The sequence below is a fragment of the Diabrotica undecimpunctata genome, chromosome 8 (genome assembly GCF_040954645.1).
Source record: "Diabrotica undecimpunctata isolate CICGRU chromosome 8, icDiaUnde3, whole genome shotgun sequence".
Classification (NCBI taxonomy): domain Eukaryota; kingdom Metazoa; phylum Arthropoda; class Insecta; order Coleoptera; family Chrysomelidae; genus Diabrotica; species Diabrotica undecimpunctata.
Window position 1 is genome coordinate 43,150,824 of NC_092810.1, and position 17,483 is coordinate 43,168,306.

The 17,483-nt window shown below is 32.7% G+C and overlaps 3 protein-coding genes across 4 annotated transcripts; 2 read left to right on the forward strand and 1 right to left on the reverse strand.

Annotated features, from left to right (window-relative positions):
- The first annotated feature begins 1,675 nt into the window (after positions 1-1,675).
- Positions 1,676-7,115, forward strand: Ns4 (Nucleostemin 4). Its single transcript, XM_072540161.1, has 7 exons — positions 1,676-1,845; positions 1,936-2,261; positions 2,420-2,560; positions 4,168-4,378; positions 4,490-4,996; positions 6,486-6,710; positions 6,800-7,115. The coding sequence occupies exons 1-7, from the start codon at positions 1,764-1,766 to the stop codon at positions 7,051-7,053; spliced, it is 1,746 nt and encodes a 581-aa protein (XP_072396262.1). The 5' UTR covers positions 1,676-1,763; the 3' UTR covers positions 7,054-7,115.
- A 344-nt stretch (positions 7,116-7,459) lies between these two features.
- Positions 7,460-8,843, forward strand: RpS10b (Ribosomal protein S10b). 2 transcript variants are annotated; one of them, XM_072540163.1, is made up of 3 exons: positions 7,460-7,599; positions 7,833-8,033; positions 8,513-8,843. In XM_072540163.1, exons 2-3 carry the CDS (start codon positions 7,834-7,836, stop codon positions 8,784-8,786), a joined length of 474 nt encoding a protein of 157 aa, XP_072396264.1. In that variant the 5' UTR covers positions 7,460-7,599; position 7,833; the 3' UTR covers positions 8,787-8,843. The 2 variants fall into 2 exon arrangements, with proteins under 2 accessions (XP_072396264.1, XP_072396265.1); XM_072540164.1 differs by having other exon boundaries at positions 7,551-7,653.
- A 3,749-nt stretch (positions 8,844-12,592) lies between these two features.
- On the reverse strand, positions 12,593-13,704 carry APC10 (anaphase-promoting complex subunit 10). Its single transcript, XM_072541476.1, has 3 exons — positions 13,523-13,704; positions 13,208-13,444; positions 12,593-13,026 (listed from the first exon to the last, which is right to left on the reverse strand). Exons 1-3 carry the CDS (start codon positions 13,629-13,631, stop codon positions 12,815-12,817), a joined length of 558 nt encoding a protein of 185 aa, XP_072397577.1. The 5' UTR covers positions 13,632-13,704; the 3' UTR covers positions 12,593-12,814.
- Positions 13,705-17,483: the final 3,779 nt, after the last annotated feature.

Here is a 17,483-nt window from a genome sequence, read left to right on the forward strand (position 1 = left end):
TATAGGATTTAGATGATTTTTGCACCAGAATTTTTTGTCGGGGGGGGGGGTGTCATGGGTCTTAAGGGTGAATTTTATATAGGATTTTGATTTGTGCTTCATGTAAGGGAACCATTTCCTCAATAATTATTTTAAGCGATATATTAAACCAATAAGAAGTTACTAAAACCCAAATACCCTACGGGTGCAAAGAAAGGTACAACATTAAGTAGTCTTAAACTTAAACGAAAAAAAAAAATAATTTAGACCTACATACTCGATGACACTAAAATCAAGTGGACAAGATTATTAAACCAAAGGAAAGTTATTAAAATATAAATACTGAAATATCAAGGACTGTCAATTTAAACTAGGTATTTTAAAGACAATTAATTTAAACCCACATATCTTAGGGCTACAAAATCAAGAACAAACCAAGGATAAATATAAACCAAAGTTAAGTAATTTAAATGCAATAACTCAATGTAAGTGTAAATATTAATGAATGTATTTAAACATTCCTAATAAACTCTATCTTATCGTTGGATATCCGATTTCAATTTGTAAAAACATTAATTTATTCCTTATTGCTATACGGAATGGAAACATGGACTCTCGGAATTACAAGTATGAGGCGTATGAGAACCCTTTGAAATATGTGTTTTTCGAAGGATGCTGAAGATTTCGTGGACAGAGCACGTGGCCAGCAACGAGGTGCTGAGAAGAATGAGAGAACTCCTAAATATTGTAAACAACAGAAAAAATATAACTTTCTACGACTCATAATGTAAGGGAAAGTAGAAGGAAAAAAAGGTCCACGAAGAAGAAAATGCTCCTGGCTGAAGAATGTAAGAGATTGGACAGGCATGGACACACATTCGATACTAAGAACAGCTCAAGATAGAGAGCAATTTGCTGTAGTTATAGCCACTCTTCCATAATGAAGAAGGAATCTTAAGAAGAAGTGTAAACAGCATTTTATTTAAATTAATTTATTCAACAAAAAACATAATATAATTCAAGAATAATTATTTCTATAATTAGGCATATTAGGCTACAAGTGAGTGAAATATTTTTTTACTCGGTATTGAAATTTTTCTCACAAATTGTCAGCAACAGCCGGCAACGAGTGGTAAATAAAAGTTCAGTGATTAAAAATACTATAAGAATAAGATAAGTAAGTATTATATAATTTTATAAAATGTATTCTTTTCGCCTATTCAACTTAGCAAATCACTCTATGATGGCATTAACATTTAGAGAAATTTCAGGATACACATTGATGACTAAACCACCTTTCCTTCTAAGTTCGATTTCTAAGCAAAGTCTTTAGACGATTAAGCGTAACATATTTTAGGTTATTTAAAAGAACTTTGCGATTTTATCATTATTGTTGTTTATGTATAAACTATATAACTATAATAAAAATTATTCTAATGTTTTTCTCGTTATGTCTACATAAAAACTTAAATTAACATTTAAGACTAATATTGGACATACAAAGTTGCATAGTTTATTCGGTTTTTTAATCTTATTTATACATACATTTAATAAATCTTTTTTTTAGTCACTTTTTTAAATTTAATACTTTTGTTGCAGATTTTTTACCTCATTTTTCTACAATAAAGTTCATTGGTTCATTCCTTAGAGCATGCCTTAGAGCCATCTACTGGGGAAATATTAAGAACAACTTTGACAGATCGAACAGCTGGTCATGTCATAATACAAATAATATTTGAATGGTCGGGTGTTTGAGTAATAATTAATTTTCAGTTTGCTTTATAATGCCTCAAGGTAGAAGGAAAGTCCCATTTAGTGGAAAAGCCAAAAAAGAACAACTCAAAGCAAAGAGACAATCTAAACAAGGTGATAGCTTCTAGTTACCTAAACAAAAAAAATCATTTTTGTACAAATAAAACTTTTATGTCAATAATAATTTTTTGATAATCTCTTCAGGCTCCCGAAATACACCATTTCTTCTTAAAAAACATGACGAGGGTGAAACTTCGGGTGTTGATGTCGAAAAAATAAACTTTCAATCAACAAGAGATGTTGGATCCCGGCCAAATAGATATGCATTACAATTTTTTAAAGAGAGCCAACAAGAAGTCTTGAGGCAGAAGGAGATCGCAAGACACAGCTTGGAACTCAAAGAAGAAAAGGATTTAGAAATTGATGGAAGTGAGTACTTCGATAAAGCTTTAGATTTTCCAAAGAGGCCACCATGGGAATATGGATTGGAGAAGAATCAGCTAGAGGTCCAAGAACATCGTTACTTCACGGTAAGTCATACTTATTATTTCCTGGTAAGTGATGAATAATTTTAAACCATCCAAGATTGAAGAAAAGACAACAAATAATTAACACTAAAGGATCAGAAGTTATTGATCTAGTAAATAATGTATAATGCACAATATATTTACTAAAATTGTCATTTTAGGAATATATCAAGAACATTCAAGAGAAATATGACTGGAAAGAGTTAAGTCTATTTGAATTAAATCTGGAAACATGGAGACAACTATGGAGGGTTTTGGAAATGTCAGATATTGTGTTGTTCATAGTAGATATCAGATTCGCTGTAAGTATTTGCATTTACACACTCAAAAGTGGACATTTTGAGGTGTTATCTATTTCATGGTAGATAATCAAAATGGTAGGGATGTAGTGAAATTTTGAAAACTATGAAAACATACAGTTATTTGAAGTTTTCATAGTGGAAAATGACATAAAAATTTGATACATCATAATGTACAACAAAATGAAGGTTTGGTGTATGTTCTTCACTATAAATATATTGTAATCCACAAAACATTTCATTTTACACTCTTTTTTTTATCCCTTTTCTTTTCTTTAGATTTTTTCAGTCTTTTCTTCAGTTAGTTTCTCTGACAATATGTTTCTTTTTTGGCCCTTTTTGTTTAATATTTGTGCTGTTTCCTAGGTTTCATTAATATATCTCTTTATTGTTCTGTACAACATATTCTTTACATTTTTCTATATTGGAAGACTAAATTGAATTGAGTTATGCAATAAATATATTTAGGATTAAGAAAAATGTGTTTGTTTTTCTTTAATATCAAATATTCTGTCCTCTTTTGGCCTGCTCAGGATCTTTACAGCCTAGCTTTGGATTTTACATTATTTGGAGATATTGTTTAATTGAGTTTTTCAATAAATATATCACTTTGTTTATTGTTATGATAGGGACAATTATAGCATATAAAGTGTTCACTTCCAGTGAGTTAAAAAGGATTGGAAAACAACACTTCTTTGGGGTTTTCTTTGTTGGGAGGTTAATTTTAACTGATTTGTGTTATAAATATATTTGAAATTATGTTCAACTTCCTGTATTATATTAATAATAACGTTTTTGGTTAATATTTTGTATTTTAACTGTTTTTTATATGTTAAGTGTATCTTTAGCCTAAAAAGTGTCCATTTCCAGTCAATTCAAGAAAGCACCAATAAAATGCTGTGCTTTGTATTTGTCTTTGCTTAGACACAACATTTAACAGACATGTTCAATAAATATACATATATGAAATTATGTTCTACACTCTTATATTAATAATAACGTTTTTTTTTATTACTTGATTTGTTAAGCATTATTTCGAGATTATTCCAAAAAAGGACTTTAAAAAGCAGTGTTTTGGGTATATTTTTTGAAGGCTAAATTTAATTTAATTGTGTAATAATTGGAGCTAGGCTCAATGTTATGTTTCTTACTAATAAAAATTTTTTAAGCGAAGCTTCTATTCTGACAATGTGTTAAATGTTTTTCTCTATAGTGAAATGCTGAGGCGATCGTCACGGAATTAGCGCCACAAGAGTGCGTCGCCACGAGTATCGTCGTAGAATAGCGGGTCTTCACATTGATTCACTACTCTCGCTCAATTCGTTTCTCACTCAATTTTTTATAATCGTTTTTGCCCATTCCATAGACAGTTTGGTTAATTTTGTATTCATATCTTATATTATTGCTAGTCTTATTGTTTTTCCTGTTTTCAACAATTTTATGTTCTGAAATCAATATATACTAGTCCAGTATGTGATTAAGTATTTTTCTTATCAGTGGATGCTCTGTTAATATATTTTTTTCTATTTTGGTGTTTGTGGTGATGCTTTGCATATTATTGTATTAGAAGTGTACTCTTAAATTTGTTACTTACCACTGTTAATTTGCAGGCACTAATGTTTCCTCCATCATTATACGAATATGTAACTGGTACACTAAAGAAGGACTTTATACTAGTAATAAACAAAATAGATCTAGCCCCTCCTAGCTTGGTAGTGGCATGGAAGCATTATTTTAAAGAGAGGTACCCAAATTTGCATATAATAATGTTTACAACACTTCCTGGATACAATTTGCAGGGCAAGCAGTCTAATGTTGCAGGTAAGACTACACAAAAAGCTCTTTCTTGGTGTAGAACCTCAAAGGAGACGATATAGACTAATTGGAAGGGTAATAGTTTTTTTCATTATTGCATTGACACTATTTTCTTAGGCCTTCAAGTAAGAAGAAGGAAAGGCAAAATACGCATGGCAGCCGAAGGTGCCCAACAAATTCTAGAAGCTTGTAAGAAGATTGTCGCTTCTCAAGTAGATTTAACTTCGTGGAGCAACAAAATCAAGGAGGAAATGAATGTTGAGTACAACGACCAAAGTGAGGATGTCACCATAGGAGAAATCGTTCACACCAAAAACGGGGATACCGAGTTTTTCCAGTACGAGAAGTTTAACAAAGGCATACTTACTATTGGATGTTTAGGTCAACCAAACGTGGGGAAGTCTTCAGTGATGAACGCGTTGATGGGAAAGAAGGTGGTTAGTGTATCCAAAACACCTGGACACACTAAACATTTTCAGACGATATTCCTCACATCCAATGTTAGACTTTGTGATTGTCCAGGCTTGGTGTTCCCTTCCAAAGTTACCAAACCATTACAGGTGTTGATGGGAAGCTTTCCGATAGCGCAGCTGAGGCAGCCGTTTACTACTGTTAAGTATATAGGCAAGTCAATTAGTTTTCTTATGTAGATGAATGCAGATACTTTTGAATTATGACAAGAATAATATGCCTATCAACTCACTGTAACCTTTGGTATGACAAAGAATCCCGATAAGGCGTGTTTCACTGATTTTCATAATTAACTTGTAAACTTAGCTAGTTTCCAGGAGAATTTCACAATCTTTCAAGAGATTTGACGACAACTACCCGCTAAAATGGGTTTTTAATCTGTCGTAACACCCAAAAATATCGAATTGTTGGTTCTTTCGCTTTTTCGTGGTTTTAGTTTTCTTCCAGGCGGGTTTCGTGAAGGACGTCCAAAAATTGGCTGTTATGCTAAATCTGTTCAAGAGACTGAGAACAATAACTATAATTATCTGAAAATGAGTTTTTAGTCTGTTGTAGCATCCAAAATATCGAATAGTTGGTTCGATCGCTTCTCGGTCATGATTTAGTCCTAAATAACTTATTTCTAAACTTCCTATGACCACTTATCTTGAGCTTTTTATCTTTCGGTAATTTCTACCCCACATTTTTGATTATTAAATGTGTTTCAGCTGGACGAGAAGCTTAGTTAAACCGCATCTAGGGCAACATTTTACTACAACTAAATATATAAGTAAGTTTAACTTACCATTACGATTCACCGTGTTTTACTCATTTTCCTAATATAATCGTAGTTTTAATTGTCTTCAAGAGAAATTTCGTGAATGCCGTTCAAAATCGCAGGTTGTAACAGAACTTTTGGCTGGATATGCGGTTTTAGTGTACAGAATTACTGGATCATTCACTTTACGAACCTGATTTACCAATAAATGACTTCTTCTTAACTCTTATATTTCCTCAGACCACTTACCTCCTTCTTTTTACAGTTCAGTACTTTCTACGCCACTATTAAACCTTTTTGCCGTATATCTTTTAACTTAATCACGTTATTTATTAATTGGAGGCTTAAAGTTCATTCGTTTACCAAATTCCCATCAGTAAACATGAGCACGTGTTGATATTCGCCGTCTCATTCGTCAAGAGGCTATTAAATATAATTTATTACCTCAAGCGAGACAGATTCTCATGTTACAGATCCCAACTTGCCAGCATTTTAAATTCAAATTGTATCGTGTTGATTTTTAAGTTAATATATTGTGTTATATTTATGTTATAGTTATTGTTAAGTTATTTACTGGTCGTGTTATTTTTTAGAGTTTAGTTTAATTGCGATATAATGATTAAATTTCAAGAAATTCTTACACTAACAGTTTCAAAAGTAAATATTTTTAAAAATCATATGATACATAGGTCGTACATCAGTACGACCCTGTTTGGCTTACACGTGGTTCTATTGACGATTGGGAATTTGTTAAGTGAATACGGTTTAGTACTCTCATCTCTAAGAGTACTGGGGCCCGTACAACAATTCCCTTGTTAAAATGCCATGATTTTTTGTAAAAATTTCCAAACAGCAGGTTTAGTATTAAAACAATTTTATTTGCAGCTGAAAGGCTGGACCTAGTGTCCATTCTGAGGATTGAGCATCCCACCAACGATGACACTTGGTCAGCTATGGATGTATGCGACGGATGGGCGAAGAAGAAAGGGTTTTACACCGCAAAGGCAGCCAGATTGGATTCTTACAGAGCTGCTAATAGTTTGCTGAGGATGGCTCTTGATGGAAAGATTTGTCTATGCCTTAGACCCGTTGGTTACTCAGATAAGCAAGGTAGATCCTAAATATTATAAGAGAAATTGCTGTAATGCTACTAAGTAACCACTTTTATCACTTTATGTGTATATCAAATAATTTTCTAGATTTCTGGAAACAACATCCTGATGTTAAAGTTGTAGAATGGATCCTAGCAAAATCTGATGTTGAAACTGAAGAATGCACTGCTTATGATAGTGATAGTTCCGAAGAATTGCAAAAAATATGTGATATAAAGCAACATGAGGCTGGAGAGTCCAATAAAAGTCAAGATGGGACTGATACAGATAGTGATGAAGATGATGAAGATATCAGACTTACTACAAATAAATTTGCAGCTTTGGGTGCTGATTTGAACTGATTTGTGTAATACGTATAAAATGTTCAGTACTGTTTTTTATTGAAAATAAAATCTTATTATTTTTTTTTATTTTACTTTCCTTTACAAACCAATTAAAAGTTCATTCACAGTAAGTCACAATCGGAGTGATATAAAACAGTTATCCGTAGTATCATTATTTATATTTTGAATTTAATGGGGTTATTCAACAAGTTTTGTTATAATTATATTTAAAATTCTGCTATAGATTTTGTTTTATATTCACAATAATTTTTTTTTTATTTTTAATTGACAATTTAGACATAGTTTTACCTGAAATATGTATATATACACAGTTAATAGAGGTTTTGAGTTTAATTGAGGTGTGCAATAATATTAATATATTTAAACTTAATCACATACACAACAATAACAAATTCAATATTTGAATTTCCCCCCTACACATAACCCTGTAAATTGACTACTCGTGTTTTGATTGGTTCCCTGGTTGACAACATTGACATTAGTGGACATGCTCTTTCTTATCCTTCTTTCTGATTTTTGACAGCTTCTATAGAAGTTTATCAAGTACGTGAATTTTAAAAATCATTATATATTTTAATCATCCATATAAATTTTCAAGTAATATTTATTTTTTCTACAAAAATTAATGTGTTATAATGTTCTATTTGTGATATTGTTGTGTTTTTTTTTTCCAAAATTAGTGTTCAATAATAATAGCCCTTAACCTAGAAATATAGTGTACTTGTTTTTTGCTATTTAGTGTTTAATATTCGGTTGAATAATAATTTTTCTTTTAGGATGTTGATGCCAAAAAAGAATAGAGTAGCTATCTACGAATACCTCTTCAAAGAGGGAGTCATGGTAGCCAAGAAAGATTACCATGCCCCAAAACACCCAGAACTAGAAACTATCCCCAACCTTCAAGTAATTAAGGCTTTACAATCACTTAAATCAAAAGGTTACGTAAAGGAACAATTCGCCTGGAGGCATTATTATTGGTAAGCGTATTTATTATTTACTTGTTTATTGTAGGTTATAATTTTGGGAATGTACCTGTTAGTTTTATTTTATGTACTACTAATGACTTAATTCTCATTATGAAACTCCGAAACAGTTTACAAGTCTATTTTTACTATGGCTTTTGCAATAGTTCAAAAAGATCTAACAAACCTATTTGCCAAATTGGATTCATATTTTCACCATAAGCTTTGGTTAAAAGCCCAAAACCCTTGAATAAGAAAATTATAATTAAAAAAGGAATCTAATTTTACAAGTGGATATATGTAGTAATATCTCATTTTTTTAATTTTAAATATTCTGGCATTTTATCTAATTTCCATCTTGGCATATTTACATGCTTTTGCTTTTTGTTTAAACGCATTTTAGAATATTATTGTCTACACAATGTTAAATTTTTATATATTCTTAACAGTAACTAAAAACTATCTATTATTCACCAAAAAAAATCATGTTTTAGGTATTTGACTAACTCTGGCATCGAATACCTCCGCACATTCTTACACTTGCCTGGAGAAATTGTCCCATCTACCTTGAAACGCCCAGCAAGGACAGAAACCACCCGTCCTAGACCAGCCGCTCTCAGATCTGAGACATCTAAACCTTCAGAAGACCGTGCAGGATACAGAAGGACTCCTGGTGGCCCTGGAGCTGACAAGAAGGCTGATGTTGGTCCAGGAACCGGAGATGTTGAGTTCAGGCAAGGATTTGGACGTGGACGGGCACCACAATAAATTTATTTATAAGTTAATTTTTATAAATTGATCGACCAATAAAAAGTTTGGTTACAATGTTGTTTTCTTATATAGTTTATTTGAATTTCACTTGAATAGGTATTTGCTGGCTAAATAGGTAAGTTTAATTCGTAGATCACTGCCATGCTTGTTATTCATTCTTTGTGCGTTTTTAAGCTCATTTTCTCATAGTATGTACTCCTTCAATGTATCCATTTAGTTGGCACAGACTACTTGGGATCTGTGTATATAATCTTTCTATGTATGGTTTTAAATACCATATTATATCTGTAGTACAGATTACTCAGTGTGTATCTTAATATTTACCTCTGATTTGTTGTCTAAGCTTATATTGAATGCTTCTATTATGCCAATAAACAAGAATTTTGTTTATGTTGCTGTTAACTCACAAAATCAGGTAGCAGGTTTCACCATAAATAAATACTCTTGGATACCAGTCTTTGATTTTTGTCTTTTAATTAAATATTGTTGAATTTAGATACCAACTAAATAGTAAAGAAATGTTATAAGCTTTGACTTCTAGTAATTGTTTTTTTGTATAAGTTTCTTCAAAATATAAATCATCTTCAATTAAAAGGTTCTGAATTTCTACTTTCAATGATTTTGAACTTGGAATTTTTCTGGCAAGTAGTAGAGCATTGTCAAGTACAATTACAGCGTTGACTGGTAATTTAGGAATCAAAAGTGTTTTCAAAAATACTGCTGTCCAATATCATGATAATCTAAAGATGAATTTTGAATATTCTTAGCGGACAGTAACAATGCTCTATCTATCCAACTCTTTTCATCCAAATGATTAAATGTGTAAAATAATGATTCTTTCCCCCTTGGGAATATCAAATTTGCATTTTTTACTAGGGTTTGTCCAACTTTTCTTTACTGTATCATACCATGTTCCATTTAAATAAATGATACAGTATTCTGCTGATCTCCGCAAGTGACATTCTTTTGTTGATTTTTTTATATTTGAAACTATTAGCTTTAAAAAAATCAATGAAGTGTCATTTCAGAACCCGATTGTAAAATAGTTTTTCAACAATGTAAACTTTCTATACTCCAAAAATAATAATTTATGTAGACATTTCATAAATGGTCTTACTGATTGTTTCCAAGAGATAGGATTCAATAATGCTGAATTGTCCTCTATTACTTCTCTTCTTCCTGGGTGTAATTGGATTTTTCAAAATCTGGTATACAGTTGATTGAGGCACTTTGGTTAAAAATATTGTTTCTTATAGCTTCTGGAATAGACAATTTCAAACAAAGTTCATTATGCACATTTGTAACTATTTGTTTTGCATATGCTGGTAACACCATTTTACTTGTACTGGTCCCATTTTTATCAACATATTCTTCTTGCTCAGACATCTCTTCTTCAATATATACCATCCAAGAATGCTACATTTTGTCCTAATTCAAATATAAAATAACTAGGTACAAGCACAGAAGTTTAACCAATCCCAGTAATGTAGAATAATAAGGATTGTGCAGTCATTAATTTCTAATTAATAAGGATTTTCATTATTATAAGTATGCCTTTTATTTGAATGTATTCCTTTATTTACTTCTGGCACATGTAGAAAGTACATAATAAATGTTGTGTTTAATTATTATATCTGCTATTCAGTATATTTACCTTTTAATGATCTACAATTTTAGACATGGGAACAAACTACAAGTATAATAAGAATTACAGACACTAAAGTTGAAAAATTTTCACTAAAACAATACATTATATATATATATATATATATATATATATATATATATATATATATATATATATATATATATATATATATATATATATATATATATATATATATATATATATATATATACTACAGTACAATACACTGTATATATGGAATATTATATTAATATTTCCATCATGTATTGGTACCTCTGCTAACTTAACAAAACCACTCAAATAAAATGACTTTGTAATAAGCTTAGAATGGGGTTTTCTGCAATAATTTGTTGGCAACTATAGGTTGGGTCTCACAGTGGCATTATGAAGGATCAAGAGTTTTCTTTATAGTGGAAGGCCCGATTTATCATGTATAACAAACTTGTTTAGCTAATAATAATACCTACTAATTGGCTGTGAATAAAAATGTTATCAAAGGGCAGAAAGTCAGAATCAGCTAGTGAATCATTTCCAAAGGATTTTATAAGTCCATCTTATAGTATATAGAGGTTCATATATACCAAAAAATCTTTGATGTCTTCATTAAATACTCCTCTTCATGTTGAATTAACAGCACAGACAGGACAGTCTCTCCAAGCTTGAAGTACTGGTACAAAAAGCTGCTCTTGTTGTGTTTAAATGAAACCAACTGTAACAAATTCTTTGGCAGAATGTAGTACAAGCTTTTTACCAATACTGCCCTATTAAGAAAAAACCCTGTATCTACACTATAGCGAGTTTTGAGAAAAACTCGATTAAAGATTTTTGTTTAATCCCTTGTGCTTTTGGTACAATAATAACACAAAATCATTTAGGGTAGTGTGTAGCATTGTAGTTAACTTTTTTCAAAAAAAAGTTGCAAAATTACCATATGGACATTAGTTAAGCGACATACGGGCTAACAAAGCAAAGACTTATGTCAAGTTTACTTAGCTAAAACCACGTATTATCCAAATTTGTCTTAAGCTTGGTTTTAACTATGTAATTATTATAAAATTTATATAACTGCCTCGAAAGGCAAAACATTTAAATAATTTAATATTTTTTATGGACATTTCAATAAAACATAAGTATTTACGAAAACCGTTTATTTAAAAATACAAACTGAAAATTATTATTAATCGGAAGTTGGCAGTTCTTCCCAAAATTGATGGCGGTTCGCCGGTATAATTTGACCTAAGTTTTTTAATATTTGTTCTTTTCTCTTCTTAGCAACCCCAAAAGGTTTCGTCACAGGTGTGGGGGCCTGCAAAAAGTCCATCTCTATCAACCCCTCCCTAACTTCAATCATAATGTTTAAAAACTTGCTCTCTCTCTTCACAATTACTTTAACAATTGGTGATGGGTAAATATGTGAGTATGTTTTCTTTAATTTTGACTGTGTTGATAAGTCTTTCCAGATAAGAAAATCGGAAACCCCCATTTCTTTCACCACCACACGATTCAAATTACACTTTTTAACGGCATCGACGAATTCATGATAATCCTAAACTTTCTTCTTTTTCTTTAACGATAGTTCCACTTGGTGGTGGAAACTATTAGCGACGTTGCTTTATTCCTTAAAAAAAAGCTCGCATATCGTTTTATCCTACGTTAAAAACCCGTATCTACTGAGCATATACCAGGTTATTACTATGAAGCGTTAAATGCCAGGGTTTTTCTCTATGTGAAATTGTTATATAAATCATAATTATTCATATGGTGCAAATATCCCAATTTTTCAAATTTTGGAGATACAGGGTTCTTTCTCAGTAGGGCAGAATAACATCAGTAAAAAATAAAATAAAAGTGTTAGTAGGTAATTCAATAACATATTGAGGATACATAAATTAATTTAAAAGTCAAAAACATATAAAATTAAAGTTTGATGTTAATATTGAGGATAACTAAGTATAAGACTAAAAATTGACCATATTGGTATCTAGAGGAAATTACTAAGGAGAGAATTTAAAAAAATCTTGATTAACTGTCATCCCATGAAGGTGCCTCAAAAATATTAACAATTGACTTTATTATATTACAGTCCTTCACATATTTTTTGTCTATCAGTTTTATGAAAATACCAAATTAACAATTTAGTCCCAAAGTAAAAAAACACAAATTTTTCAGTTTTTTTAACAAAATAATATAATTTATTGACTTATAAATATAAAATTGAAATACATGTACAAATCTGGTATTTTAAACCATTGCATTCTTCTCAACTATTACTATTTTCTATTTAGCAGAACAGCATATACATTTCAGATTTTTCTCAATTAATTGATACATATACACCAAAAAACAGTCACAGTAGAAATTACAATATTTTCATCTATTATCTTACAGTAGCATGCTTTTGAAACTCTACAGTTGAAAAGTTCAAAAAATTCTCTATAGGTATTCCTGGATTTTCAATGGGGCTATGTATTTTTATCTGTCTCATGTGTGTGTCTCTCCCATTTTGGTGATTGCTAGTCACAGCTATTTGGATCATGAATACTCTGATAGGTTTGTCTCTGATGTCTTTAATTGGTATGTGGACCCAACCTAAAATAAATAAAAATATTTAAATTTTAAAACATTACTTTCTCATAAAACAGATTATTTAAATTATTTTATATTCTAAACTAATAGATTTTATGTTTTTGCATAAGAAAAAAGATTTTTTTATTCCATAGGATGATTTTATGTTTAAGAAAGTGGCAATAGTGATTCGAAAAGGACATACCTGAGGGTTCTGTCAGCATTATAACCTCTATTTCTTGGATATCATTAAAATGTGTGCCTACTCTAATTGAAATTCTACTAGGAGTATAACTTTCGTCCAACTTGTAGTCTGTATAGATGTAAATATCACTTATGGTGGTCTTTTTTTGGAACTGGATGTTGACTAAATGGGGTAATTGTCCATCCGATTGCCAGTAAGTGTCTGCTCTATCGTCTCGTAGTTGGTCGACACCAAAACCTATGAAATAATAATTTTGAAGACTTTTATTGATCTGTAACTTTATATATCAGACAAAGAAGTTGAAGGAATACAAACCAGGTTTACATGACGATAAACTCCAAATAGCTTGAGAACCCACTTCTCTTACATTGCCAGTTCGTTCATTCTTTATAGGATCGACATCTCCTGTACTTTTTAAAGACATTTTGGATACAGTTTTTATTTAATTGTTATTTTGATATTCAAAATTCATTAAAGTGTCAATGTCAACAAGTAAGTAGCTGTCACTATCGACATAACCTTTGCATCTTCTTTTTATATACCTTACATTTTGATATATTCAGTCAGGTATAAAATTATTGTATTTTTTGCATGGAAATCATTTTAGAAATGTTTCAATTTATAAAAGATTATTTATGAATTCTGGTATAAGATTTTTATTACAAACACATTTAGTCCAGACTGCTTTATAAAATTCTGTTTGGTAAAACAAAGTAGCTACATGATATTTGACCGCACCCTAATTCAGTTTTTACGTTTTTTGATACGTTGCCCAAATTTTGGATTCGACTGGAGGTAGCTGTAAGTTACTATACAACCAAGCACACGTGTTCATGGCAAATATTAAACAACAAATGAAGATTTAAATATTTCTTTTTGGCATTTTTGAGGCGAAGCTTCTATACTGGGGTTGTATTACTTTTTTCTCTACAGTAAAATGCTGAGGGGACCGTCACGGAACTAGCGCCATGAAATAGGGTCACGGGTAGCGTCATAAAATAGCTGTTCTTATCATCGATTCACTACTCTTGATCAATTCGTTTCTAATCATCATATATTTACTCTAAGAAAGTTTAAATTTAAAGTTTTTAAATTTAATTTTTAAATTTTAAATTAAAAATTACATGAAAAATAACTGACAAAATATAGACATTAAATAAGAAGTAAAAAATTAAAAGAATATCTATCACTATGATAGGTCTATCATAGCCATAGATAAAAATTGTACCTATATGAAAAAATCAAAAAAGAAATTCTCGCTGGTTATTACCATAAGATCTCTACAGACGCAGAACCTTGGCACGAGTATTGTAATCCACAGTGGTGAAAGTTTTTGATCAGCGGAAAAAACAACGGGGCTTACAAGCATAAACCAGCACGCGATTCTAGTATACAAAGTCATCTTTTACTGTGTTTGAGACCCTTAGCGAGGATGATTTATTAAAGAGATGACTCGGCCTCAGCACACAAAATTGTAATGAAAGTTACAACAATTTAATTTGGGAAATAGCTCCAAAAAATAAATTTTGTGGCAAAGATATGGTACAGATAGCCTCCTGGATAGCAGCATGTGCCTTAAATGAAGGAGCTAAAATCAACCTGACAGTAATGGACCTTATGGAAATAAAAATTTGACAAATAGCAACGAGTTGGTCAGAAACTATCGTTAAAGTTCGTATGCCTCAAGCCAATAGAAGGTCCAATTGACCAAGCCAATTGACCGACCATTTACAGGGCACTCAATATGCCCCAGGGATGACCGATTAGAGTTAAAAAATAAATATGATCGTTTTATTTGATAAAATTACAGTAAAGATACTTTAAAGGTGTTTTTCTCGAAATCACATTTTTCAAAACTGGGAGATGTTTTTCTCAAAATCCATTGAACCAATCTCAGTAAACCAACTTTTTTGATACTTTATCTTCTTCTTCTGGTTCCTATCCGTTTCGGATGTTGGAAATCATATTGGCAATCATGACCTTGCTCGCTGCGGCTCGAAACAGCTCCGTTGAGGTTTTCTTAAACCATGTTCTTAAATTCCGCAGCCATGATATTCTCCTTCTACCGGGTCCTCGCTTACCTTTCACTTTACCTTGCAATATAGACTGCAGCAGGGAGTACCGGTGCTGATTTCTCATAACGTGTCCCAGATATTGCAATTTTATGCGTTTGATCGTAAACACAATCTCTGGTTCCTTCTTCATTTTTTCTAGAACTTCGTTGTTCGTGATCCTTGCTGTCCATGATATTCTCTGATACTTTATAATATATACTAAACTTAGACTACCAAGTAAAACTCTAAAAAGTTAAAAAAAAACACTTCACATTTTTAGTATAGGGTAGCTAAATTCATCTCCAAAATTGGTGTTTTGTTCAAATTTTTATAAGTCTTTATAGAGTGGGTCTGGAATCTTCAAAAGACATCTCAGTCCAGGACGCCGCCGGACTGACCTTAGTGCAGGATTCGTTTTTCCGGGCGATAGTTCCCGAGATACTTTAAAATACCCTCTCGTCGCCGAGTCTACACCGAACGCCTGCCTGCTAAACCAGACCCTCCTCTGTCATCCAGCGATCCGGAAGCGGAATAGCCGCTGTAAGGCCGGCATCACTATCGAAGCACTACCTTTATTCATTCATTCTCCATTCATACACATCCACACTCCATTCATCAGCAAGGAGGCTCCCCCTGTCTCGTTCCAGGTACCGCGTAGAAGACTCTTATCACTCCTAGTACGGCATCATTCCCAGACTGACATTTTCTCCTTCCCCACAGTCTGACTCACGCCTATCTAACTCATACAGTGTGACCCACTTCTCTAGCTTCAACTTCCAGCATCTTTCACTCTTACCCTTGCCGTTGGTCCAGCTGTCTTTCTTCCTCTTTCTTTTTCTTGATCACTGTACGGATATAGCTGTGTATGTTAGTCCAACCTGATTTATTTTCAATCATTCTCTCAATCATTTCTCTCACTATAACAAAATTCACACCTGTCTATCTCTCCATTCTGTCCCTTTCCACTATCCATCTGCTACAATCTAACACCGTATGTGTTACAGTGGCCGAGTATCCACAGTATAGGCATTCATCTGTGTCAGCCTTTCCGAACCTAGAGAGGTAGGCCCTAAAACATCCGTGTCCTGTGAGCACCTGCGTCAGGAAATAATCCAGTTGCCTGTGGCAATAGTCCACCCAATCTCTTATTGCCACTCCTAGGTACTTTACTCTTGTTTCTTGGGTGTTAGACATGTTCCCGCACATTGCAATTCAACACTTTGCCTGTTCGTGTCCCCTTCAGAATGATGGCTTCGGTTTTCTCTGCTGTAAGTTTCAGTCCGTGCTGCGTCATCCATTTCTTTACGATGCGGCCTGCGTTCCGAACCCGGTATTTGAGATATGGCTCATCCCGGGCCACTACCAGTACAGCGAGGTCATCCGCCAATGCGAAGGGGGTTGTACCCTCTCATAGCGTCAGGCCCAAGACAGATCCCTCTGGTACCCTGGCCGTCACGTCCACGATCGTCCCCTTTTCCACCATAATCCTTCTCTCGAACAGATACTCCGCCACCACATTCATCAGGTAACAAGGACATTCTCTCTCCTCCATTGTCTTTATTACCTCGTTCCACTGCAGCGTATTGAATTCATTCTTAACATCAAACAGCAGCAGGGCCGCCCAGCGATGTTCATCCCCTCTGTTGCGCAATGCTTCGAGTACACTCATGATACAATCAATCGTGCTTTTCCCTTTAAAAAATCCAAATTGTCTCCGAGATAAACCACCTGACCTCTCAATCATGTCGTCTATGTGTATTGGCAGCATCCTTTCACACAGCTTACTGATGCATGGAAGAAGACAGATGGGGCAGATTTAGTTGTAAGTTTTGGCAACAAAAATGAGGCATTTGAAATATGTTTAAAAAACGCTGAATTTAAACTTTCACATTACGAACGATCTAAAATGTTTAAAACTGCTCTTTTTCAATTACACTAGTCCGTTTTTCAAAAGACCTCAAGTCTTGCTACAAATTAACCCAAAACCGTCTTCTTGGAGGCATTTTCCGTGACATGCTATTGTTTGTAATGTAAAAGTTTTAATTCTGCATTTTTTATTTATATTTCAAATGCCTAGAAAGAAAGACTAGAAAGTAGACATTATATCTTCTTTTTTTCTTTCTGATATTCTTTCGTGCCGGGGGATAAAGAGGTAGAATGCGAATACATGGAGTTGATTCCAGTTTACTCCAATTAGCCTCTTCTACTCAAATCCGACTCTC

What these genes read in the sequence shown, in the direction of transcription:
- Ns4 (XM_072540161.1), top strand. Translation starts at nt 1,764, where the DNA reads ATGCCTCAAGGTAGAAGGAAAGTCCCATTTAGTGGAAAAGCCAAAAAA. An exon ending in AAGAACATCGTTACTTCACG is followed by an intron (nt 2,262 to 2,419) that starts GTAAGTCATACT and finishes TTGTCATTTTAG; the next exon opens with GAATATATCAAGAACATTCA. An exon ending in CAAGCAGTCTAATGTTGCAG is followed by an intron (nt 4,379 to 4,489) that starts GTAAGACTACAC and finishes CTATTTTCTTAG; the next exon opens with GCCTTCAAGTAAGAAGAAGG.
- RpS10b (XM_072540163.1), top strand. Translation starts at nt 7,834, where the DNA reads ATGTTGATGCCAAAAAAGAATAGAGTAGCTATCTACGAATACCTCTTC. An exon ending in GCCTGGAGGCATTATTATTG is followed by an intron (nt 8,034 to 8,512) that starts GTAAGCGTATTT and finishes ATCATGTTTTAG; the next exon opens with GTATTTGACTAACTCTGGCA.
- APC10 (XM_072541476.1), bottom strand. Translation starts at nt 13,631, where the DNA reads ATGTCTTTAAAAAGTACAGGAGATGTCGATCCTATAAAGAATGAACGA. An exon ending in TTTATCGTCATGTAAACCTG is followed by an intron (nt 13,445 to 13,522) that starts GTTTGTATTCCT and finishes ATTATTTCATAG; the next exon opens with GTTTTGGTGTCGACCAACTA. An exon ending in AATGCTGACAGAACCCTCAG is followed by an intron (nt 13,027 to 13,207) that starts GTATGTCCTTTT and finishes TATTTATTTTAG; the next exon opens with GTTGGGTCCACATACCAATT.